The sequence below is a fragment of the Neophocaena asiaeorientalis genome, unplaced genomic scaffold (genome assembly GCF_003031525.2).
Source record: "Neophocaena asiaeorientalis asiaeorientalis breed wild unplaced genomic scaffold, Neophocaena_asiaeorientalis_V1.1 scaffold433, whole genome shotgun sequence".
Classification (NCBI taxonomy): domain Eukaryota; kingdom Metazoa; phylum Chordata; class Mammalia; order Artiodactyla; family Phocoenidae; genus Neophocaena; species Neophocaena asiaeorientalis.
In genome coordinates, this window is record NW_020175040.1 from 3,169,013 (window position 1) to 3,193,915 (window position 24,903).

At 59.7% G+C, this 24,903-nt stretch overlaps 1 protein-coding gene across 1 annotated transcript in view; it reads right to left on the reverse strand.

The window, feature by feature from the left end:
• Positions 1–2,455: 2,455 nt before the first annotated feature.
• ALDH1L1 (aldehyde dehydrogenase 1 family member L1) overlaps positions 2,456–24,903 on the reverse strand; it is a 43,292-nt gene continuing 20,844 nt past the window's right edge. The window contains exons 13-23 of the mRNA XM_024763402.1: positions 22,092–22,242; positions 21,066–21,136; positions 17,718–17,823; positions 16,588–16,675; positions 10,225–10,318; positions 8,726–8,825; positions 7,372–7,470; positions 6,560–6,725; positions 4,183–4,288; positions 3,510–3,709; positions 2,456–2,689 (exon numbers count right to left, since the gene is read on the reverse strand). Coding sequence (XP_024619170.1) covers positions 2,634–2,689; positions 3,510–3,709; positions 4,183–4,288; positions 6,560–6,725; positions 7,372–7,470; positions 8,726–8,825; positions 10,225–10,318; positions 16,588–16,675; positions 17,718–17,823; positions 21,066–21,136; positions 22,092–22,242 — 1,237 coding nt within the window. The 3' untranslated portion in view covers positions 2,456–2,633. The remainder of the gene's footprint in view (positions 2,690–3,509; positions 3,710–4,182; positions 4,289–6,559; positions 6,726–7,371; positions 7,471–8,725; positions 8,826–10,224; positions 10,319–16,587; positions 16,676–17,717; positions 17,824–21,065; positions 21,137–22,091; positions 22,243–24,903) is intronic.

Below are 24,903 nucleotides of genomic sequence, written 5' to 3' on the forward strand. Positions count from 1 at the left end.
CGGCCTGGGCCCCGACTCCCTTTGCAGGCCGAGCCCCAGGAGGGGCAGCTACCACGTCCACTGGAGCTCTGTCCACTTGACTGGGCTCTGTGGCCACTGCCCGGCTGCAAAGGATGCTGGGAACTCTGCATCCTTCACGCAGCCATGTGCTCGGGTACAATTTGAGAGTTCTATGACTTAGGAAAGAAGGGAAAGAAATGGCAGATAACTCACAGTCTTATTCTCCTTACTGTGAGATACTAGAAAATACATGTTTTCTCTGCCCCAGCTCCTGGCACAGAGCCCCTGAACCCTTGTAATTTCCCAAATGATAAGAACACTGGGAACATCTTTTGTTTGCTGAGGCGACTCTCGGGGGCTCCTGGTGGGGTTGGTCACCGGAAAGACGAGGCCAGGATGAGAAGCTTCCGATTCTCAGCTCCTCTCCCGCCCCCCACCATCCTCCGGAGAGGGGAGAGGGGCCGCGAATGGACTTAATGATGGATCACGCTTACACGAAGAAGGCACAAAATACCCCAACAGGACAGGGTCCGGGGGCTGAGCACATCCACACCGGGAGGGTGGCACCCCCAAGTCCGTGGGACAGAAGCTCCCGTGCTCAGACCCTCCCAGGCCTCGCCCTTCGTACTCCGGCCGTTCATCTCTTTCCTTTATCACATCCTTTAATAAACTGGTAAGTGTGGCTGAGTGTTTCCCTGAGTTCCGTGAGCTGCTCTAGCAAACGGACTGAGCCCAAGGAGGGGGTCGTGGGAGGCCCTGCCGTGTAGCCACGTCAGACAGAAGTTGTAGGTAACCTGGGGGCCAGTGTTGTGGGGCTGAGCCCTCAGTCTGTGGGGTCTGACTCCAGCTCCGGGCAGCGGTGGCAGAGTTTGGTTAAATTGCAGGACACTCAGCTGGTGTCGTGGAGAATCGCTTGGTGTGGGGACCAGCCCCCCGACATCTAGCGACCAGAAGTGACCTGTTCTGTGTGGAAGTGAAGGAGCCTCACTGGAGAGACAGGCCCAGGTGGGAGAGCTGGGTGCTTCTCTTACGCACTTGCCTGTGGCTTCTGGAGGGTTCCTGAATCCCTTCTGGAGACAGGACTCCGGGCAAAGCCGGGCGCTGCCTCTCGCACCTGAACCAGAATTCTCGAGTGCAGCTTAGTCCCCCGGCCAGCCAAGCCCTGGGCCACGGGGAGGAAGGTGTCTCCTAGCTCGACCTGGGCGAGGACGGGCTGTGCTCCAGGCCCTGCCTGCTCTTCTGCCTGTGGGGCTGTTTCCAAGGAAGCCAGGCTGACCCCCGGGCACCCTGCAGGATCCCACCTAGCAAGGGGGCAGGAGAGCAGCCGCTGAGGGCCAAGCCGGCTGCAGAGCCCGGACTCTGCCGTGGACGCCCTGGCCCTGGGGTCGGGGGGTTGGAGGCGAAGCAACGGGGACCCAGCAAAGGGGCAGGAGTGGGAGTGTCACTCCAGTTAGGAGATAATAAGGCAGGTCCATGTCCCCTCAGACAGGGCCGGTCCCCACCACCGTGGGTCCTCACGAATGGCCCCAGGCAGGGGACAGAGTCCAGAGATGAAACACACTTCTCCCCTCTGTGGGCCATGAGACTGGAGAGCCGGCACCAGGCTGGGGGGCCGGCCCTGCCTCGGGCAGGCAGGTGGGCATGGGGCGGGGTCTGGCTCCGGGGCTGCGTCGCACCTCGAGGCGGGCTTGCTGGTTCTTCCTGACCCCTAAGAAGGTCAGAGGAGAAGAGAGGACACAGGGAGAGAGGCCGCCCCAAGGCGGAGCGGGGCCCGGAGGCAGCCTGCTGCCCAGACCAGCCCTGGAGCGAGTCTGGGACCCCTGCCGGCTCGGAGTTGCTGGGCCGTTCTGCAGGCAGGCGTGTCCGAGGTCCTCGCTCCTGGGATCTGAGAACGACGACGTCCACTCAGCCCCCTGGTTTATAAACGGGTGAAACCATGGGCCAGGGGAAGGGTTCAGTGACCCACACGCAGGGCGGGGGCAGGGAGAGTGTGTGCAGGTAGCATCTAGGGAGCAAGGAACCCGCTCCTCATGGCTCTTCTGCCACTTCCCAGGGAGGTCGGGACGCTGAGGGCCGGACGGACGGAGAGGAAGGCCGCATAGTGGGGGCCAGGAGAGGCGGGGAGGCCGCCGGGCCCCGGAAGACACAGGCAGGGCGAAGCGGGAGCACGCCCATCGGGGGGGGGGCCCTGGACGGGTCTGCTCGGCATGGGGGGAGGGTCCAGCCACTTGCTGGGGAGGCATCCGCGGCCCAGCCTGCTTCCTCCCTGGTGTCTCCCGGGGTCACCCCAACAGACGTGCGTCCTAACTTCATCTCAGCACCCCGTTTCTGAGGCGGGAGTCGACACCCTGCCCAGGAGGGCGCCTGGCTCTCCCGAGCCCGGCCAGCTGGCCCAAGAGCAGGACTCGCACGGAGGGCCTGGGCACACAGACGCGCCGGGACGCAGGGTGCCCGCCAGAACCTTTATTCGCACGGGGCCACTTTCTGCCCAAGACAATGGCTGCGCTGACGGGCCAGGATGGGGGTCCCAGATGGGGACAGGGGTGCAGGCAGGAGGGCTCCACCACGTTCAGGGAGGGGCTGTGCACTGCGGGGGGTGAGCCCACAGCCGGGGACACATCCTGAGGCCCTCCTCAGTACTCGAAGGTAACCGTCTTGACCCGCAGGTACTCGTTCAGGGCCGCCTCTCCTGCAAGACACCGCGAGCCCGGGAGCAACGTCACGGGCCCGGCAGCGCTGTGGTCTCATGACCCCGCTGGCCCCGTAGCTGAGAAGAGCACTGTGCTCTCCTGTACCTTCGCACCCCCCTGCCCCGCTGCAAGTCTGACGTCAGAGTTGATCCCCGACTGGACCTAACCCCCAGCTTCTGGCTTCCGCAGTGGCGGGATGCGGGGAGTGGGACCCAGCCTACATTACAGAGCAGCCAGGGAAAGAGGGGTGCCGGGCAGAAGTCCTCCTCCCTGGGCAGGCAGGCCCGGTGACACCATCTCTACACTGGGACTCACGTCACCACGTTGGGCATGCTCGGCCCCCACGGGTTCCCCTCTCTGAAGCCTCAGCCCTGACCGTGGTCCCAGGTCCTGCAATCCGGCCGTTGCCTGCCTCCCTGGCCTCCTGCCCGCCCCTGGGCCCACTCCAGCACTTGGCCTCTCTCTGCAGCTCCAAGACCAAAGCTGGTTCCCTCAGGACCCGCCGTCCCCTCTGGCAGGAATGCACGAACCTGGGCCTTCACGGCAGCTCCTCCAGCCACTCAGGTCTCAGCCCAGAGGACACCTCCTCAGGGAGGCCCACCTGGCCCCCAGCTAAAGCCACCCTCCAGCCTCCTGTTCAGATCGCTCTGTCTGGACGGCTTCCAGCAGGATCTGGCTTCCAGCCCCATTTATCAACGATCCCCTCCCAGCAAGAAGTCAGCAGCCATCTCATCAGCTCCACCCCTGGCCCCTGGGACTGAGCGGGCTCTAACCGATGTTTGTTGAATGGATAAATGAAAGCGGGCACGATTAGGTTACCCAGGTCTTTGCCAAATCCCGACTGCTTGAAGCCTCCGAAGGGAGCAGCCACGTCGGTCTTGTTGTACGTGTTGACGAACACGGTGCCCGCCTCTAGCTTGTCGCTGACGTACAGGGCCTTGCTGATGTCCCTGGTGAAGACGCCAGAGGCCAGGCCGAACTCTGTGGCGTTGGCCCGAGACAGCACCGCATCCACATCGCTGCAGGGAAAAGCCAGGAGGGCCTCCGTGAGGAGGGCAAGGGTCCAGCCCTGGACGTGGGACCCAGAGAGACCTGCGCCCCCCGCCCCAGGGGGGAGCCCGACACAGCCGGCACAGGGCACAGACCGGTCAGCCCCCCTGACCAAACTGCAGATTCACAAGCGAAACAAACAATGGTTGCTATTCCGGCCACTGAGGTTTGGCTGGCTCATGACGCAGCCGTGGGTGCTCAGGGCTGAACCCAGCACGCCGTGGAGACGCCCAGAGAGACGCAGAGGACACTCCTGGTGGGCCCAGCCGCCCTGCGGTCCCCTGGGGTCCCCACGTCCGCGGCTGCGAGGAGTCTGTGGGGTCCGGGCTGCGTCCACAGCCCCCACCTGTCTGAGCTCCCCTCCCGGCCCCGCAGCTCATGCGAAGACCCCAGTAACAAGGGCAAGAGTCAGGCTGTCATGAGCCGTAAGTGGGCTCCCTACCCGCTGGCAAACCGAGAGATGATCATGACAGGCCCGAAGGACTCCTCCCGGGCTATGAACATGTGGTCCTCCACGTCCGTGAAGATGGTCGGCTCGAAGAAGAAACCTTTGGTGGAGACAGAGGAGTTCATGACACTGTGGGTGGCTTTCCTGCCCCAGGCGCACGAGTCCTGACCCTCACAGCCTTTCAACTAAGTGCTCTAAGCAGCGTGAGGTGATGCTAGGAGCTGGTCTGTCCACCGCCAGGGTTGCAGCTCGCAGCTGGGTTTGTCTAGTGACCTTTAGTCTGAAAGCACATCTGGATCCTTCGGCCAGTGCAGCCTCCGGAAGGCCCTCCATCGGCCCTGTGGAGGGGGCCTTGGACAGAGGTCCTGGTGGACAGGGCCTCCCAGGACAGCCTCCCCATCCTTCCTGACCCTGTGGGGTGGGCACTGCCTGCCCGGGGGTAGGGGCTGGTGCTCTCGGCCGGACACACCTTCTCCCATCCCAACTGCCGCCCCACAGGCCCTGGCTGCCCCACAAAACCATTTCTGGTGGCAGAAAGGCGTTCTCTGACTACTTCTCCTCTGGACATAGAGCTGCGGGCCCTGAGACCTGCTGGACTAAACCTTAGTTTGGCCTGATTTCGGGAAAACCAAGAGACTTGAAATCTTCTACCTCCAGTGTTCAGAAGAACAAAAAAAATTTTATCTTTAATAAAATATTCCATATTTTTATAAATTATATTTTAACAGTAATTACAATTTCTAAAACATGAGTCGTGTATGAACACATGTTGACCCCTGGGGTGTGGCCTGTATTCACCCTGCCTGCAAAGGAAATGTGCCCCCAGGACGCGGTGCTCTGGGGTGGCCAGTCTCCGCCCACACCCCCGTCCCCTCTGCGTGCCGGGCCCCGGGAAGGAGGGCTGCACGCCCGGGATCCCTCATCCTCTGGCCTCCAGGTGGGTGGGCCACTGGGAGAAGCCTGTATTCACAGCACTGTCCCCCATGGGGGCCCTCAGGCCAGGGGGTGGTGGGGAGCAGGCCCCATGGTTCCTGGGTGCTGCAGCCCTAGCTGCTCTGCAAAGGTGCCTTCACGTCATGTCAGCCCCAGACTCTGGCTTCGTGGAAGCCCAAGTTTGTGGGGGCAGGGAAGAGGGCAAGCAGACAGCGGTGGCACAGTGGCTACATAAGCTCTGTGCAGGTACGAGGTGCCCAGGAACGCCGGAGACCTGCGGGAGCACCACGGCCTGAGCCCGACGTCACCTGAGTGATGAGGTCACCAGGTGGGGACGCTCAGGAGGCACCTGTAAGGGGAGGAGCAGCCAGCACACAAGCAGGAAGATGCCGGGCGTACTCGGAGGGACAGTTAAGGGCCGCAGGTTGGACACAGGTGGGGAGACACGCCGGGGTGAGCTTGCCTCTGTGGAGGCGCTCACCGTGGGAGGGCTTCGGCACGGAGGACACACAGCCAGACGCGGCAGCTGCGTAAGTGCATGACTGGGGGCTCAGGAGGCCCCCAGGACCCCTGTTCCGGTCCAGACTCAGGGGAGAGTCGGCACGATGGTGGCAGGGAAGATCTCCAGGTTTGAGAGAATCGGGCAGTTAATTAAGAGCTGGGGTCAAGAAAGGGAGGAGCCTGGAATCCGTTCCCTCCTTCCCGCCATCTGGCGGACAGGCTGGCGTGAGGCTCGGTGCCGGCACCAAGGGTTGGATGGTGAGGGTGTAGGAAACAGACGTGTGCCTGACACGGGGAACAGGCGGTCCGAGGGGAAGCAGCCCAGATTGTCTGAACCTGCTGCTCCGGCTTCTCGGGCTCGGTGACTGGACTGGACCGAAGATTCTAGAGGGGCAGGTGTGTGTCTGGGGTCAGGTCGGGGCTGGGGATGCTGTGACGAGGTGGACTTGGCACCACTGAGACTCAGGGGCCTGGGTGACGTGCAAGCGGAGGGGTCCAGGGCTCAGGAGTCTGGGTGAGGAGACAAGTCCTGGGCGGGTCTGAGCCGCTGCAGGGCGAGAGACCCTCCAGGGAAAGTGTCCAAGTTCAGGACAGACCTGGGGCTCTCCCTACATTTAAGGGACAGGCGGAGAGGGGGTTTCCAGCCAAGAGTGGCCATGGAGGAGTGATGGCCAAAGATAGGCAAACCATGAAATCCAGGACCACGGATCCATGGGAGGAAAGAGTTTCAAGGATGCGGAGATGTTTGGGCAACCAGGGCCGCATCTTACCAGCCCCACACCTGACCTGGTAGGTGTCCAAATAGCCAAGGTGCCCCCCATCCCCGAGGTCCCGGATTGGGGGCTGGAGCCTAGGAGCCTGGCTCTGCGATGCCTGCCCCGGAGGCCATGCCACCCGCTGTCTTGGCTGGCCCACGTGGCCAGGAGGGCTGACTGACCTGGCCGGGGGACTTGGTTCCCACCACAGACCAGCGTGGCCCCTTCCTTCACGCCGCGCTGGCAATACTCCACCAGCTTCTGGAGGTGGGCCTGGTGGTTCTGTGGCCCGTGGCTGGTGTCCCGGTCGAGGGGGCTGCCGATCTTCATCTTCCCCACCTCCTCCACCTGCAAAGGTCCTCCCCGTCAGGGTCGCCTGGTGCCGTGGTTCCTGACCAGTTGCCCCGCCTCCCACGTATGCCTTTTCAGCGACCAACCGCTGGCCCCTGAAGAAAGTCCACACGCAGGGCTCTGACTCCTGGGACCGTATTCTGGTTCCAAACCTGCCTTCCAGGCTGAAGCCCCCAGTGCACCCTCCGTGCAGGGAGGCCTGGGCCTGGTGCTGGGGGCTGGGATGGCGCCGATGTGCAGAGGTGGGAGAGGGGTGTGGTGCAGGGGCAGTACAGGGGGGTCCTGCACCCGACCTCCCAGACGGAGGAGCTGCAGGCCACAGGGTGGGGAAACTAGACAATGACGCCCCGTGACAAGGTGGGCAGACGGAGCACTGTGCAGGGGCTGCACCTGGACTCCCCCTGGCCCGGCCCCACGTCTGTTCGCCCGGGTTGCACCAGGAGGGCCCCGCCCCAACACGGGCCCTGCTGCTCACGTCAGGGGAGCCGCGGGGTTGCCGTTTCCCGCCGAAATAATAAAAACCAGGAAGACTTGTCACAGCGCCCCCGACCAGGTGGATAGCGCCTGGCCCGGCCCTGGCTCTGCCCGCCAAGGCCCTGTACCCAGTGAGTGGGCAGTTCCCAGGCCCTGTGGCACAACTTACCACCCTCTGCACAAACTGGTCGTGAATCGAGTCCTCTACAAAGAGCCGGCCGGCGGCGATGCAGTTCTCGCCTTTGTTGAAGAAGACAGAGCTCATTCCCTTCGCAGAAGAGGTGACAGGGCTGGGTTACAACCCCCGGGCGCCAGCCCCCAGCCCCCACTGGGCCCCAGCGCCCCCTCGTCGGGAAGGGGAAGGAGGCAGGTGTCCTGAGCTCCTGTGGCCATCCAGGCTCACCGGCACTGGGCACCATCCCTGGAGACGAGCGGCCACAGGGGAACAAGCGGGAAGTGAGGCCGCAGGGGGACCAGGCCAGCGGGGGGAGCAGTGGGGCGTGCAGTGGGGGAGCCTGGACACCCCGCAGGCTGGGTGGGCTCCGGGCATGACAGGGCTCGGGACCGCGCTCCTGGAGCTGAGCCCGGAGATGGGGTCTGCGCCCTGAAGCAGGCGGCAGGGGTGGGACTCTCGGGAGGGATGGTGCCTGCCCAGGCCCGAGTCCCGAATAAACGTCCTAAGAGGCCCCAGGGAGCCTGCTCTTTGGACCTGGGGAGCCGGGGGTCGGGGGAGGGAGGGAGGGAGAGCCAGTCAGGCTCAACTCTCCTGGAAGAAGCTGCGACTGCACTGCCCAGAGACACACACAGGCCTCCGGCCTGGCAGCATCGGCCTCTGCTAGGCCGCCAAGACCCTTGGGCCGACAGTCTCCCTCGGTCTCCCCTCTAATGAGGCTGAAGCCCCTCCACGCGGTGCCGGGCTCACTCCTCCGGGGCACAGCAGCACTTGGACGGGGTGGGGGGTGTCTGGGCACCTGGCTGAGCGTGGCCTGACCGGTGCTCCCACTGGTGTGCACAGGTGTGATGGCAACAGTGACAATGTCAGGACAGCTGACCCACCGCACCTGCCACGTGGTCCACGCCCTTCAGACATGACAGCTGAATCCCGTATGCCCATCCTCCCCCATCGTCCCGGTGAGAGCGCAAGGCCCAGAAAGGCTAAGTGACTTGCCCGACGCTGCCCAGCGAGTCCATGGCGGCGCTGGGCAAGTGTGGGCAAGCCACAGCAGGGGTGGCCGCTGCCAGCAGGGTCCCGCCCAAGTGCCCAGGGCTCTGCTTGCTTCTCTGTGGGACAGGAAACTTGGCCGCGCTGATTTCACAACAGACGGAACCCTGGCTCACGTTTCCCCATCTTTGAAGCTGACTGCAGTTATCCCTGCAGTTGTGAAACTTCTTGGGGGTCTGTCCTGTAAGGTACATGCCACTCCCTGGCCCCAAGGCCTCTTCCTTCCTCCTCTGCGGTCCAGGATGCCTGTGCATCTGCCCGTGGACCCTGAGCCCCGGCCCCCGCCCTCCATGGCCCTCACCATCTGCACGGCCTTGCGGAGGTCGCAGTCAGCAAAGATGATGAGGGGAGACTTCCCGCCCAGCTCCAGGGAGACCTTCTTCACGTTGCTCAGGGCACAGCTGAAGGGAACAGAGAGTTGGCTAGCTGGGTCCCCGGAGCCCGGGACGCAGGGTGGCGGGGGGAGAGCCAGGGGAGGGATGAGGGCAGCTCCAGAGCACGCTTCACTCAAAAGGATGGCGCAGGGTCCGGGCTGGGGGGAGCCCCGTGTGACCCAGGCCGCGCCTTCCCCCGTCACTCTCCCCTCGTCCCCCCACTTCCCCCAGCTCCTTGCCGCCTTCCTAGCCCAGCACCCCAGCCCAGCCCTGCCCCAGGCCTTGCTCCCACGGGCACCCCTGCACCCCTCCCCTTGCAGACGATCCTCCAGGTCAGCCTTGCTGTCTTCAGGCCTGACCCCAAGAGGAGGCCATGCAGAGCCACTCTGATGGGCACCCGTGTGGTGCCCATTCAAGAAGGGGCACATGGCCCCCACCTCAGGGCTGAGGGGTACAAAGAGGCCTGTGGGAGCCAGGGCAGGGGCAGGGCTGCAGCTTTAATCCCCATGGAGATGCCCCGCCACAGCTGGACCGTCCCGGGAGGTCCCATGCGTGACCCTCGGAGCACAGCAGTCACAGCGGTCAGGTGTCCTCAGAGAAAGGGCTTGGAGACCCTGCAGGTCAGACTGCTCAGCAGCCCCAGCTCCTCTCCCTTTGCACCTGTCACTCAAAGTGCAGACGTCTGCCCAGACCTCACCCCAGAAATTCAGCTGCACTGGCGCGGGCGTTCAGGCACCCTGCGAGGCCTGGGGCAGCCAGAGCTGCAGCTGCTGCCCTGGGGTCCGGCCCCATCGACCTCTCCAAGCTCGTCAGCAGCCTGGACCAGAGCCACTGACACGCCAACTTCCTTCACGGGACCGGGGGAAACAGGCCACGTCGTGTCATAAATCAGCGACACGACCCAGCGGGTTTGAGGCCGACGTCCAAGCACTAAGCCGGGAGCGGGCCCTCGGCCAGCGCTGGTCAGCAGGAGAGGGCAAACGCCCCCCATACCAGCCGCAGGACACGGTAATTTTTGTTTAGTGGCCACGTTAAAAGCAAGCTCAAAAGAATCCAGTGAAATTACTTCTATTTAAGCCCATTAACAATAATATCATTCCAACTGGTAACCTGTACAGAAACTGTCGCGATGCTCTACTCTGCACTAAGTCTCCGAGATCCGTGTCCCCCGCGCTCACGGCTCCGCCCCCAGCAGCCACGCTTGCTCGTGGCCCTGGATCGCAGCGAAGCCCCAGCCCCTCGCTGGTCCCACCCCGCTGCACTGGCCTGACCGAGGGCTCGTCTCTCACGGAACCAGGGTCTGCAGCGGCCCCACCCTGTGACGGCCACAGGCTCGGGCTCACGCACAGCACTGTCCGCCTCACACGCAGGACCAGAGGCCATCGGCCCCGCAGTGCCGGCCCCTCCACTCACTCCAACCGCCTACCTTTTCATGATACGCTTTCCCACCTTGGTGGAGCCCGTGAACGCGATTTTCCGCACGTCGGGGTGGTCCGAGAGTCTCTGGCCGACCACTGAGCCTGGGGGACGAGTGGGCGGGGGATAAGGATGGCCACGGTGCCAGGGCGAGGCAGGGGTCCGGCCACCCTCCTCCAGCCCGTCCTCCCATGGCCAGAGCTCGGGGCCCACGTGCCAGGGCCTCGGCACCCCCGGGCTCACCGCGCCTTGGTCCCTGGTGTGGGCAGAACTGTGTCTCCCCAAATTCACAGGCTGTAGTCCTGACCCCTGACCTCAGATGTGACTGTACTGGACGCAGAGTCTTTAAAGGGGTGACTGAATTAAATGAGGTCATTAGGGTGGCATTAAACCAATACGAGCCGTGTCCTTATGAGAAGAGGAGACAAGGACACACAGAGACACAGATGACCATGTGGGGACGCAGAGAGAAGGGTGAAAGCCCCCAGCCAGTACGCATTACCCCTCCTGTGGGGATGCCTGGACTCCTGGCCACCCCACACTCCACGACCCCCCACGCCATGCCAGGCCTGCAGGGACCCTCCCCAACGTGGCCAGCACCTACTGACCCTCCTGGACCTGCAGGGACCCTCCCCAACGTGGCCAGCGCCTGCTGACCCTCCTGGACCTGCAGGGACCCTCCCCAACGTGGCCAGCGCCTACTGACCCTCCTGGACCTGCAGGGACCCTCCCCAATGTGGCCAGCGCCTACTGAGCCTCCCGGGCTGCTGTGCAATGAGACCTCAGGGTCACCTCTGCGCAGACTTGACGCAAGGCCCCTGCTGACGTCTCCTCCTCTGCTACTCCACTCTCGCTTCCCTGACTGCCCTTCCTCCACCTCCTTGCGCCCCACTTCCCTCCACTCTTACAACACCCAGTGCCTCTGGCTGCACTCTGGGCCCCCTTCTCTTCTCCATTCACGGTCTCCTCAGTCATCTCACCCCAGCTCACCTCTTCAAATGCCATCTGCAGGCTCACCATCCTCTAAATCTCTATCTCATGCCCAGCTTCCCTGCATCCAGACCCATCTATCACTCCTCGGCCTGCTCGGCACCTCCACTTGGATGCCTTACAGCCTCTCAAACTCAGCATGTTTGAAACTGAACTCCTCCGCTTCCCCAGACCTGCTTCTCCCCCATGTTCTCCATTTCAGCCAGCAACCTCTCTGTGCAGCCAGCCATTCAAGCCAACAGTCAGTCCCCACACCTGCCCTCCCCCAACCCTCCACTAATCAGCCAGTCCTGGGGCTCCTCCACCCCACCCAGTCCCCCCATCGCCATTGTGCACCTGTCTCCACGCCTGCAGAACTGCCTGTGCCCAGCGGCACCAGTGAAGGTCTGGTTTGGAAGGTTTGGAGTAGGACACTTGCATTCTCTCTAAACAGTTAAGGCTCCATAAGTGATTTTTTTTTTTTTTTTGGGAACCGATGTGCCACCCGGGAAGCCCCTCCAAAAGTGATTCTGATGCTAATTTCATTCCCCCACCAATGTTTTGAAAAATCACTGCCTTGGGGGGAAAATATTTGCAAAAGATGTATCTGATAATGGATTATTACCCAAGACATGCAAATAATTCAACAATAAGGAAACAACCTAATTTAAAAACGGGCAAAATATCTGAAAAGACACCTCACCAAAGAAGATATTCATATGGCAAATGAGCACATGGGAAGATGCTCAACATCATATGTTATCAGGAAAATTTAAATTAAAACAACAAAGAGACACCCCTACCCATCCACAGAACAGCCAAAACCCAGAACCTTAACAAAATGCCGGCAGCGATGTGGAGCCATGGGAACTCTCGTCATCGCAAGAACGGGGTAGCCATTTTGGGCGGTTCCTTACAAAACTAAACACACTATTACCATATGATCCGGCAATCGCGCTCCTTGGTGTTTACCCGCAGGAGTAAAAAACTTACGACTACATAAAACCCTGCATAGGGGGTTGGATACAGACACGCACAGGAAAAATGCCATGGAAAGTCAATTTATTCATAACTGCCAAAACTTGGAAGCAACCAAGACGTCCTTCAGTAGCTGATGCATAAACTGTGGTCCTTCCAGACAGTGGAATGTTATTCAGCTCTAAAAAAGAATGAGCCATCAAGCCAGCGAAAGACACGAAGGAAGCTTAGATGCATGTTACTAAGTGAAAGAAGCCAATCTGAAAAAGCTACACACTGTTTGATGATGACCAAATGATATTCTGGACAAGCCAAAACTCTAGAGGCGCTTAATAGCTCAGTGGTTGCCAGGGGTTGCAGGGGAGGGAGAAATGGATGGGATTTTTCCTTGTCCACAGGGGATTCTTAGGGCAGTGAATCCATTCCATCTGATACCACAATGTTGGGTAAATGTTGTTTTACACTCGTCACAGAATGTACAACAGCAAGAGTGAATTTTCATGTCAACTATGGACTTTGGGTGATGATGACATGCCAGTGTAGGTTTGTCAACTGTAACACATGTGGGACATTATGAGGGAGACAGGGCATGTATGGGAATCTCTATACTTTCCATTCGATTCCTCTGTGAACCTAAAACTGCTCTGAAAAATAAAGTCTATTGAATAATAATAATATCACTGTTTTAGGCTATCCAAGAAATATTTATAAGAAGGTATCATATACTAGGTCACAAAGAAATTCTCCATTTTAGAAAGTAGAATTTTTACAGGCTATTATGGGTTGGATTGTGTCCCACCCAATTTCATATGTTGATATCCTAATACCCAGTACCACAGAATGTAATTTTATTTGGGAATAAGGTAGGTTGTTGTTGGGACAATGGTGTCCTTATAAAAGGGGAAATTTGGATACAGACATGCACAGGAAAAATGCCATGTAAAGGTCAAGTCCCAGGTCAGGGTGATGCTCTACAAGCTGGAAGAGGCAAGGAAAGGTCATCCCCCAGAGCCGTTAGAGGGAGCACAGAACTGCCAACACCTGGATCTCGGATTTCTAGCCTCCAGAACTGTGAGACGATACATCCCTGTTGTTTAAGCCCCCTGGCTTGGGGTACTTTGTTATGGCAGCCCTAGAAAACTAATATACGGGCTGAATTCTCTAATTATGACACAGTAAAGCTAGAAATATCAGAACAGAATTTTAGGGGGAAAAAGACAGCTGAAAAAAAATCTCTTTTTACTTAGCGGGTCAGAGAGGATACCAAAATTACAATGACATATTTTTTAAGAATAATAAAAACATAAACACAATGTATTCAAAAGGTATGAGGTGAGGGGCTTCCCTGGTGGCGCAGTGGTTGGGAGTCCGCCTGCCGATGCAGGGGACACGGGTTCGTGCCCCGGTCCGGGAAGCTCCCACATGCCGCGGAGCGGCTGGGCCCGTGAGCCATGGCCGCTGAGCCTGCGCGTCCGGAGCCTGTGCTCCGCAACGGGAGAGGCCACAACAGTGAGAGGCCCGCGTACCGCAAAAAAAAAAAAAAGGTATGAGGTGAGAGTCACCACCAAAGGCCAGTATGAGGAGCCCTATCGACAACTTCTCAGGCAAACAACCAAAACTGGTGAAAATCATTAAAAAACAACAATTTAAAGTCTCTGTAAATTTTCCTAAGGGCAGAGAGCAAGTGAAGAGACATTTATTCAGGAGAGTCTGTGGCACCTGAGCCGTGAACCACTCTCCCCTCTCCTCCAGCCTAAGCAGGTGTGGTCAGGAATGCACTCCAGGGATGTGGCACCTCTCCAGGAGGGGGGGGCCGGCAGTGGTTCTCATCTCCTCCAACCCTGAGTTTCAGAGGCCAAATTCTTTGTGAGTATGGCTCCCACCTGCCCTTCTTGTAAGGTGACAGCTCTTTCCCAGGTGTGGCAGGCTGAGTCTCCCAGGACCTCTTCCACCTGCCCCCAGCTCCTGCAGGGGGCCCAGCGCCTGAGGCCGTGGCTCAGAGATTTTGGCCGGGGAAGAGGTTTTCTATAAAAACAGAGAGCTCCAAACCACTCCCCAGAGGAACTGACTTTATTTGAAACTGTATGAGGAAGTTCAATCCTAAGGACATTCTCAAAAACACTGGAGATTTTGGAGGTGAACAATTAAGAGGAGGCTGGTAGCTCTATGGCAGCAATAAGATAGACCACAGGTCATTTAGTTTACCAGAGAGAACCAGGGAAGAGCCCTCTGAGTAAGAACAAACCTCAAGGGCTGAGCAAAGAGACAGGAATTTAACCAGATGAGACCAGTGGAGCAGTTTATGCCCCAGGGTACTGTTGAAAACAATAGAGCAGCCAGCTTGCAGTGAGTGGAGCTGAGCAGCTGGTGTGATAACGACTGAGGCAGTCAGAGGAGCAGACGGGGAGAGGGAGAGGCCCCTGTACACCAGCTGCCACTTGCCGACTGCACAGCCCACAGCTGTGCTCTCTGGGGGGCGACCTCACTGGCTGCACACTGCAGGGCAAGGAGACTTCTCTGAAACTGTCCAGCAAGTCACTAAACAAACAAGAAAATGGTGAACACAAGCTCTGGAGAGGGGACAGGGGACAAGTACCCAGAGTTGGTATAATGTGTTACCTAAAATATCTACCTTTTAACAAAAAAATTATGAGGCATGCAAAGAAACTACAGAATGTGACCCATCACAGGCAAAAAGAGCAGGCAAAATAAACTGACACTGAGAGGACCCAGATGTCACACTTAACAAAGACTTCAGGGCAGCGGTTATAAAGACGTTCAGGGCTTCCCTGGTGGCGCAGTGGTTGAGAGTCCACCTGCCGACGCAGGGCACACGGGTTCGTGCCCCGGTCTGGGAGGATCCCACGTGCCACGGAGCGGCTGGGCCCGTGAGCCATGGCCACTGAGCCTGTGCGTCTGGAGCCTGTGCTCCGCAACGGGAGAGGCCACAACAGTGAGAGGCCCGTGTACCGCAAAAAAAAACCAAAAAAGACGTTCAAAGAACTGAACAAAACCACATCTAAAGGCAGCTGCAATACGATGTCTCATCAAACAGAGAATATCAAGAAAGAACAAATAAAAAAAGAACCAGGAGCTAAAAAGTACAACCGAAATGAAAACTCAGTAAAGGAGCTCAACAGTAGGTTTGAACTGGCAGAAGAAAGAGTCAGTAAACTTGAAGACTAATGGAGATAATGCAATCTAAAGAATAGCGAGAAGGGACTTCCCTGGTGGCGCAGTGGTTGAGAGTCCGCCTGCCGATGCAGGGGACACGGGTTCGAGCCCCGGTCCGGGAAGATCCCACATGCCGCAGAGCAACTAAGCCCATGCGCCACAACTACTGGGCCTGCGCTCTAGAGCCGGCGAAGCCACAACTACTGAAGCCTGTGCGCCTAGAGCCTGTACTCTGCAACAAGAGAAGCCACCACAATGAGAAGCCCACGCACCGCAACGAAGAGTAGCCCCCACTTACAGCAACTAGAGAAAGCCCGTGGGCAGCAACAAAGACCCAATGCAGCCAAAAATATATAAATAAATAAATTTATTTAAAAAAAAAGAATAGCGAGAAAAAGAATGAAGAAGAGTTAAGAGAGCCTCATAGAAAAGTGGTACAGCAGTAACAACATCAATATACTCATAATGGAAGTGCCAGAAGGCATGCAGAAAGAGAAAACCACAGAAAAAAGCATTAGAATGAATAATGGCTAGAAACTTCCCAAATCTGATGAAAGACATTACTCTATGCATCCATGAAGCGGAATGAATTCCACATCCAATAACCACAAAGAGAACCACACCCAGATGTATCATAGTAAAAATGCTGGTAAACAAGGACAGGGGAAACTTTGAAAGCAGCAAGAGAAAACTGACTTGTACATAAGAGAACTATAAGACCCACAGCTGACTCATCAGAGCAGCAGAGGCCAGAGGGCAGTGGGATGATACAAGCAAAGTGCTGACAGCACAGCTACCTTTCAAAAAATCAAGGCAAAATAAAACATGTCCAGATAAACAAAATAGTAGAAAATTTGTTGCTAGTAGACCCACCTATGAAAAATACTTAAGGAAGACAAGTGACCTAGATGGTCATTCACATCCGTAGAAAAAAACAAAGGACACCGGTAAACGTGATTATATAATTATAGAAGACAGGGTAAATGCATATTTTCTTTCCTTTCTTAACTGATAATTCCCAAGTTGTGTAGTTTATTCCAGAGCACACACACATGTACAGAAAATGGAAAACATCTGGGGAGGCGTTTGAACGGTAAACCATTCCAGGTGCAGCTCTTCCCCCGCCCCCCCAGGGCAGCATCCTCCACCTCCAGGCAGGCCTCCCCACCGCTGCCCCGCCCATCAGGGCACACCACATAGTAGGCCCTGTTTTGACCAAATGCACCTCATGCCCCCCGACCACGGCCCTTACCAGATCCTGGCAGGACGTTGATCACGCCCTTGGGAATGCCAGCCTTCAAGGTCAGCTCTGCAAACTTCAAGGCTGTGAGTGGGGTCACCTGAGGAGGCAGGACAGGAGGGAAGTCGGCTCCGCTGTCCCCTGCTGGCGGCCGTCCCCTGCTCTCGACACCCCACAAGCCAGCAGCCGCTCCTCTTCTGGAGGAAAAGGGGTAACTTTTCCTCCCCTGGTTCGGTGGTCCACACCCCACCCACTGCTGGGCCTCAGGCTGAGAGGTGCATCTGTGGGTGCTCAGAGCTTGTGGGGGCTGGGTGAGTGGGGCCTTCCAGGGACAATTGCTGTGACCTCTCAGCATCCCCCCCACGCTAAAGGGGGAGGTTAAGGGTCACCTCAGGGATTAGTAAGCAGATGTACGCAAGTTACTGGGAAATTTGTTATGTTAAAATGCCTGAGGAGTGCCTAACTCAGGGTGAATACTATACTGGGAAATTTGTTATGCATGTTAAAATGCCTGAGGAGTGCCTAACTCAGGGTCAATACTATAAGCCAGTATCATTTTGCTGGTTTTTACTATGTTAATACCCTTGAGGCCAAATCGCCCCAGAGGAGCTGAGAGACCCCCTGGGCCCACCACCCCAGCATCTGACCTTCAGCTCCTAACTAAACCCTCCAAAGTGCAGATGAGGGTTCGAGGCTCGTGGGGTGACCTCACCGCAGGGCACCCTGCTCGGGCCCCTCAGCCTGCATGAGGGACCCCGTCACATGGCTTCTCTGAGAGGGGCCTGGGCGGCGGACACACAGAAGCTTCCCCAGGATGTCTGGGCCCTGAAGCACCAGCTTTAACAGCAGACACCCAGGGCTTGGAGCCCGGATCCTGGTTCCCGGGGCCACACAAGGGGGTTGAGCCGGCGTCTGTGAAAGACCGCCGACCACTCATCAAGCAGCTACACGCGCAGCCCGGCTAGCCTGACTCGGCCCCGTGGCCCAAACAACACCAGATCCGCCCAAGGCCGCCTCTGCCCCGTGCGCCAGCCCACGAAGGCCGCCCTCACCCGCAGAGCCCTCCTCCTTGCCCGTCACCCCTCAGAGGTGCCACCCGCCCTCCAAGGCCTCAGGCCCCGCGAGGACGTGCCCGCACCCACCTGGGCAGGCTTGATCACCACTGTGTTCCCCGCAGCCAGGCAGGCGGCCATCTTCCAGGACAGCATCATCAAGGGGTAGTTCCAGGGGATGACAATGCCACAGACCCTGTTGGACGAGGGAAGCAGGCCTTCATCTCTCCGCTCGGCCTGGGTCCCGCGTGGACCTGCCGCTGCCGCCGCTCCACTCCAGGGCCAGGCTCCTGATGCAGCACCAACGGCCCTGCAGAGGGACTGCTGACACCTGCCTTCCCAGGCCCTGATGGGGCAGTATGTCCAGTCTGGCAGTAGCCCCTCCTCCCAGCAGGGTGTGATGGCAGGGGACACTGCACAGCTTCCGATGGGACGCAGTCTAGGGACACAGTTGGGTACAGGCAGCACCAGGAGATGGGGAGGTGGCAGCAGGCAGCAGGCACAGGTGGAAACAGGCAGGGGATGGGGCACAGGGGTCACAGGGGTGGCTGGGGGGACGCGGGAGAGAGTCAGGGGTCATATGTGTGGACCAGGAGGATGTGAGAGAGGGTCAAGGGTCCCACAGGTGGTTGTGGATGAGGGTCCTCCTGGGCATTAGGCCAGGGTCAGTGCCAAGGAGACAAGAAGGACGCAGTCAGTCCGGGGACCTGACGAAGCCTGCCTGCTATGCACTGAGAGATGGTGTCCAGGGTCAGTGCTTCCCCTTTGTCCCAGAGAAGCCTCTGGCTGGGCAGTGTCTCCATGGAGGGAGCCCCTACGTCCTAGGAGACCTACTGATGACACCTGTGCTCCCAGGAGGCATGTGGCCCTGCCTCCTCTTGAGCCTGTAGAACCCGGTGATGGCAGCTCCTCCCTGTGGGTCAGACAGTTAGATGAGCTTGTCCACACGGAGCCCCGTGCAGACCAAGTGACTGCTGTTTCATCATCGTCACTGCCATCTTCTTCATCGTCTTCACCATCGTCTTCATCACCATCGTCTTCATCACCTCCACCATCTTCACCATCGTCTTCATCACCATCATCACCATCTTCACCATCGTCTTCATCACCATCGTCTTCATCACCTCCACCATCTTCACCATCGTCTTCATCACCATCATCACCATCTTCACCATCGTCTTCATCACCATCGTCTTCATCACCTCCACCATCTTCACCATCGTCTTCATCACCATCATCACCATCTTCACCATCGTCTTCATCACCATCATCACCATCTTCACCATCGTCTTCATCACCATCATCACCATCTTCACCATCGTCTTCATCACCATCGTCTTCATCACCTCCACCATCTTCACCATCGTCTTCATCACCATCATCACCATCTTCACCATCGTCTTCATCACCATCGTCTTCATCACCTCCACCATCTTCACCATCGTCTTCATCACCATCATCACCATCTTCACCATCGTCTTCATCACCATCGTCTTCATCACCTCCACCATCTTCACCATCGTCTTCATCACCATCATCACCATCTTCACCGTCATCTTCTTCACCATCATCACCACGCTCTTCATCACCATTTCTTCACCATCATCTTCTTCACCATCATCACCACGCTCTTCATCACCATCTTCTTCACCATCGTCACATTCATCACCATCTTCTTCATCGTCATCGTCTTCACCGCCATTACCACCATCCTCTTCATCGTCATCACCTCCATCATCATCAGAGAATGTTTCCCCAAACAATGACGGCTCAGCTGACCCGGCAGTGGGAAGAGCACACGCAGAGGCCAAGGGCATGACGGGTCACTGACGAGCCACAGGGTTCGTGCGCCGGGAGAGCGGGAGTGCAGTGGGGCCCCACACACCTTCCTGGGAGTAGTGGGGTGTGCTGAGGGGTTAGGAGAGCCGGTCCTCACCCCACATACACCCAGCACACCCAGAGGGACAAGACAGCGGAGGGAGCAGGGTGAGAGCCCCCAGGGAAGTGGGAGAGGTCACCGAGGAGGAGGAGGCTGAGGCCTCAGAGAAGAAAACGCAGCACAGACTTCCTGCCCTCGACTGAATCATGCCCTCACATCCCGGTGCTGAGGACTTAACTCCAGTGCCCCAGGTGTCACCTGATTTGGAAACAGGGTCATCCCAGGTGTAATTAGTTAAGATGGAGTCTCACCGGATTAGGGTGGGCGCCTAACCCCACGTGACCGCCGTCCTTATGAACGGACAGCCCTGTGAAGACAGAGCCACAGAGGGAGAGGGCCGTGTGGGCGCGAGGGCAGAGCCCAGGAGCACCAAGGTGGCCTCCATCACCAGAAGCCAGTGAGGCAGCCTCAGAAGGAACCAACTCTACCGACACGTAGCCTGGGACCCCCGGGCCCCAGACTGTGAGATGACCGAAGTCCGCGGCGCGAGTCTTACAGGCTGTGGTGCTTGGTTACGAAGCCCCGACAAAGCCCCCCACTCACCAGTACAAGGAAGGCCTCCCCACTGACTCGCCCGGCCAGCCAGGCACCCGGGCAGGGTCAGCGTCCTGTTCAGTCCGACGGGATGGGCAACCTGTGCGGGGGCTGAGGCTCAGGGACCTTGCAGACTCACGTGACTGGCCCCTGCACCTAAGGGGGCTCTGAGCAGGGTCCTGGCTCCACACTCCCGACGCCTCGGCTGGGTAGCTCTTTGCTGGGGGGGTGGTTTCTGCGGCCCCCGTGTCCTGACCCCACGCTCTCCCCCGGCGCTGAGCCCCTCCCGGCGGCATCTGCACCCACGTGCTGAGCCCTTAGCTCTGCCACATGCCGTCTCCTAGGGCACCCGTCCCCGTCCTGCGTTAGCGAGTCCCCACACTGAGCCTCGCGGGCGAGACGCCAGGTCTCAGCGGTCACTGCCGGGTGGCCTCGGCCGAGGCAGGCCTGCTGCCCCCACGGGCCTTTGGACATCAGATGGTAAGATGGGGCCCCTCGCTGCGAGTTTAAAATCCCTCCCACACCTAGTCTTTCCTTGTTGACTGGACGTCTGTCCTCCTCCTTGTGCCGCGGGCTGGTCTCGCTGAGGGTTCCTGTCCCCGCTGCTGTGTAGGGATTCCTTGTCCTTAAGTACACCGGTATTACACTCTTCAGATAAAATTTAGGGGCGTGCCCTCTCTTCCCCCCATGACCCTGACTGACGGAGAGTTACTATAGGGATTAAACACAATTATGGTCTCAAAGTCGTTAAATAGAGCCTGGCAGGGAACAGGGGCCGTGGAGGCGAAAGCTGTTTTCACCCTGAGGACAGGAATTTTCACTGGTTTTTCTCTTGGTTGCATCTCCCACCCTTGCCGTGTCTGGGAGGTAGTGGCTGGCAAATAAACGGCTGTCTGATAAATACACAGAGAGGGGACATCTGAGCCCCCCGCGCAGTCCTAAAGAGTGCCCGGCGCGTGACTCACCCGATGGGCTCCTTCCGGGTCATGGTCAGGTTCCGGTTGGGTCTGGCCTGGTTGATGGGGATGGTGGCACCCTGGAAGAAGCAGCAGCATCACCGGGAGGGGCTCTGGCCCCTCCCCCCTTCCCCTGTGGGCATCCAGCCTGCGCCTGGGACCCAGGGAGGGACAGGGGCTGTGTCCCGATGCCCCCGCTTGTGCAGGACAGGACAGCTGAGGGGTCCAGAGCCGGGCGGAGTGGGCAGCCACAGGGGGTGAGGTGCTGGGCCTGGTCTCAGACGGGAAGCAGGTCCTGCACGGGGACGGCCTCTGGGGCAGGGAAGGGCCAGGGTGGGGGCCTGCTGCCTCTGGGGGCCTGTGATGCAGGGGCTACCGGGGAGCAGGCACCGGGCAGACCCCCTCCCTCGAGCTCACGCCTGCACTCGGACGGGGCGAGCGCCCAGACTCAGCAGAGACACCGAGAACCCCACGGCCGTGGGTCTCCCTGGAAGGGCTCAGCCACCACTGCCTGCCGCAGGAAAACCTCCACTAATGGCCCCCAAGTGAGGCCCTGAGCCCTGGAACCTGGTGAGCTGCCCGTACGATGACACAGTATGACAGAGTTGGCCTTAGGATGGGGAGGTGGTGCGGGTGGGCCAAGCATATGCACAGGAACCTCGGGGAGGGCAGGTGGCTCTCCTCTAGCCTCTGCTGAGTGGCAGCAGAGTCAGAGGGGTGGGGTGTGGAGGGCTGGGCGAGGACCAGGGAGAGGGCTGCAGGAGCCCCGGCCGCAGCCCTGCCCCCGGGCGCCACTAACGCTCGGTCCTCCCCGGAGGCGCCGGCAAGGCCCAGCCCAGTGACACCCCGACACCGACCCTCGAGACCCTGGCACAGAACCCAGCCCAGCCCGACCCGCTTCCCACCTGCAGAACCGGGAGCGAATAACCGGCGTTTTCTTAAGGCCACAAAGCTGTGGCGGGTTGTGGAGCGGCCGTGAGAGCGCTGTGCCGCCCTCAGGGGCCCTGCCGGCCCGGACGCCCGTGGGAGCCCCACCTGGATCTTGTCGCACCAGCCGGCGAAGTAGCGGAAGGTCTGGATGGACATGCCCACGTGGGTCTTCAGCGCCAGCGTGTAGACGGCCCCCGCGTCCAGGGCCTCGATGGTGGCCAGCTCCTCCTGCTGCTGCTCCAAGAGGTCGGCCAGCCTGCGCGGGGCGGGCAGGGCGCGGGGCTCAGGCCTGGCACGGCCTCGCCTGCCCTTCCGGGGCCCCTCCTCAGGAGCCGGGCGCCCCGCCAGCACCACCTCACTCAGGTGCCGGTCTCAGTGTCCTCATCTGTGAGATGGGACGGCGGCGTGTCCTCGGCTGGAGGGGCGTGCGCATGGTGCCCCGTCCCCCTCCTCTCCTCTCTCTCTTCCTTCCTGGGATATCAATGGATCCACTGCTTCCTAATTACACCTCCTGCCTCTGCGAGAAGACGCCTTGTCCGGGGACAGCACGCCGGTGTCGAGCAGCAACCACTCCACGCGGCTGTACCGGGGATGAGGGACGGAGCATCTGCACAGCCTCCTCCAGGCTGAGCCCACGTCCAGCCGCCCTCAGTGGTCCCTGTGCCCCCGCCGTCACGCCCCACAGCGTCCTGCCAGCACCCTCCCGCTCCCGCCGCCCTTCAAACTCTCCGGCCGGCACAGACATGTGCCGGGACAGGCGTTCCAGACTGCCTGCCTCTCCCGCGAGCACAGAGACAGCTGGCCTCCCTGACCTCCCGCTCCTGCTGGGTGCACGGCCCGCACACAGCGTGGGGCTGGCGAGTGGGACTGGGGACTGAGCAGAAGGGCCCATCGTCACCGCACAAACAGGGACGCACCAGGTCACTCTCCGGGTACGAGAGCAAAGGTAAGTCACATTTTGAGAAAAATTATAGACCAAACAGTGGAGATACCGTGTTGTTGGCGTTACAAGGACAAGGGTTCCATCAGCTACGAGGACAGAAGGCCAAAGACGTAAATCCGTGTTAAAGTCAGCATGAGGTGGCCTGTGTGTGTCGGCCCCTAGGCTGTCGTGTCTCCCGTCTTTTAAGGTGTTCGCAGCCTGAGACACCTTAGCTCAAAAGCCCGCCAGTGCCAACTTTTACACAGCCGGCTATTTTAAACATAGCCCAATGTGCACATTTTTAGCCATCGGTCAGTGGATGCGTCCCCCAGGAACCGCACCCGACAGCTGTCACCACTGGTGAGACGGGCTGTGCAGTTACAGCCACGGGCCTTCCCAGTCCTCTGACGCAGAGACCCTGGCGTGCGTGCTGCTGGGCAACTTTGCCCGGACACGGGAGCCCCCCTCAGGTCCCTCTCCCCGCCGGAGCGCCCCTGTTCCGCCGCTACAGCCTCGGGGGACCTCCCGCTGCGGGGTGCCGCCCGATGAAGCCTGCGGTGTGCTGCTGGCTCTCGTGGCCGCGTCTTCTTCCTCAGTCAGCCCCCAATCCCTCCATCCGCCACACCTGTGCAAAATGCCACGTGTGTACGATGTGGCCGTGTCACGAGTCCCTCAGTCATTGTCACCTGAGCTGCTTGGGAGGCTGGGGGGCAGCTTGGGTGAGGGTGCCTTCTACCTGCCAGAGCCTGCTCCCTGCACAGCACCAGCTCGGGGAAGAATGGGCAGGCAGCGCTGGCCTGCTGAAGGTCTGTGGGGTGGGCACCGGGAGGGGCAGATGCTGAGGTGCCAGGCGGCTCAGACCCCCTTCCCCGGCCCCTGACCATGGCAGCCCGGGCCACCACCAGACTCTGGGCCGTGGACCCAAGGAAGTGTGCGAGCACAGGGCAGCAGCTTTCCACGGACGCCCACCCGCTCTGCAGGGTCCATTCCGGCAGCTGGGTACACGGCTCCCGGCTCCTGGGGGCATCTGGTGGCTTTCTCTGACTCTCCCCCTGGACCCTTCTGCCCAGCTTCTCCCGTAACTGTGTGGTGTCTTGCTCCTGTGATGCATCCATGGGGGTCCCACTTCCCTCCACGGACCAGGGAAATCCTGTCTCTTCCCTCTGCCGGGACTGGGAGAGGACTGGGTCACCAGGAGCTGTAGAGCCCTGAGGGGTCTGTCTACGCAGCTGCTCGGGGCACCTCCTCCAAGGTCCTTGTGGCCAGTAGGGCTATTGCAACACGTGCCACCACAGGGCAGCAGAGGGTCTCGGGGGAGGGACGCGGCCTAGCTCAGGGCAGTCCACCAGGGTCCCTGCTCTGCCAGGGTTCACAGCTCTGCCAGATCCCTGGGGCCTCAGATCTCCAGCCAATGCCTTCCTACAACCGATGGCTCCTGAGATACGGCAGGCTGGGCACGCCCTTGCCCGCCCCAAAGCCACCATCTCCATTCTGTTTTGCAAACCACTCTGGCCCCTCTCTCTGGCTGCCTGTGTGGCAGCTGCCCCGGCATTTCTGGCCTTCGGAGTGGACACAAAAGGTCTTCGGACAGCAAGGCTACGGCGGGGGCCCTCCCGCCCCGCGACAACGTGGGAGCTGCAGCACAAACTGGCCCCAGCTCGGCTCTGCAGGACCCAGAGAGAAAAACGGGCTCCTGAGGGCGGCTCAGCAGGCTCCCCGACACGGCTCGGTGCACCCGCCAGCAGCCCCCTTCTGGAAACACCACCCCGCCTCCTGGGGCACCTGATCCTCCCCAGTGGGGCCGCCTGGCTCGAGGAGGGCGGGCAGCAGCTCTCCTCCGCGCCTCACCCCCACCCGGGTCATGAGCCGGAGCGTCCCGACCCTTCCCTGGACTTCCGACGGGGCCGAGGGTTTAACAGAAGGGGAAAGGGAGACAGAAGATTCTGGCAGCGGGAGCCAGGCCCGGCCCGGCCCGGCCCGGCCCGCCCCCCAGCT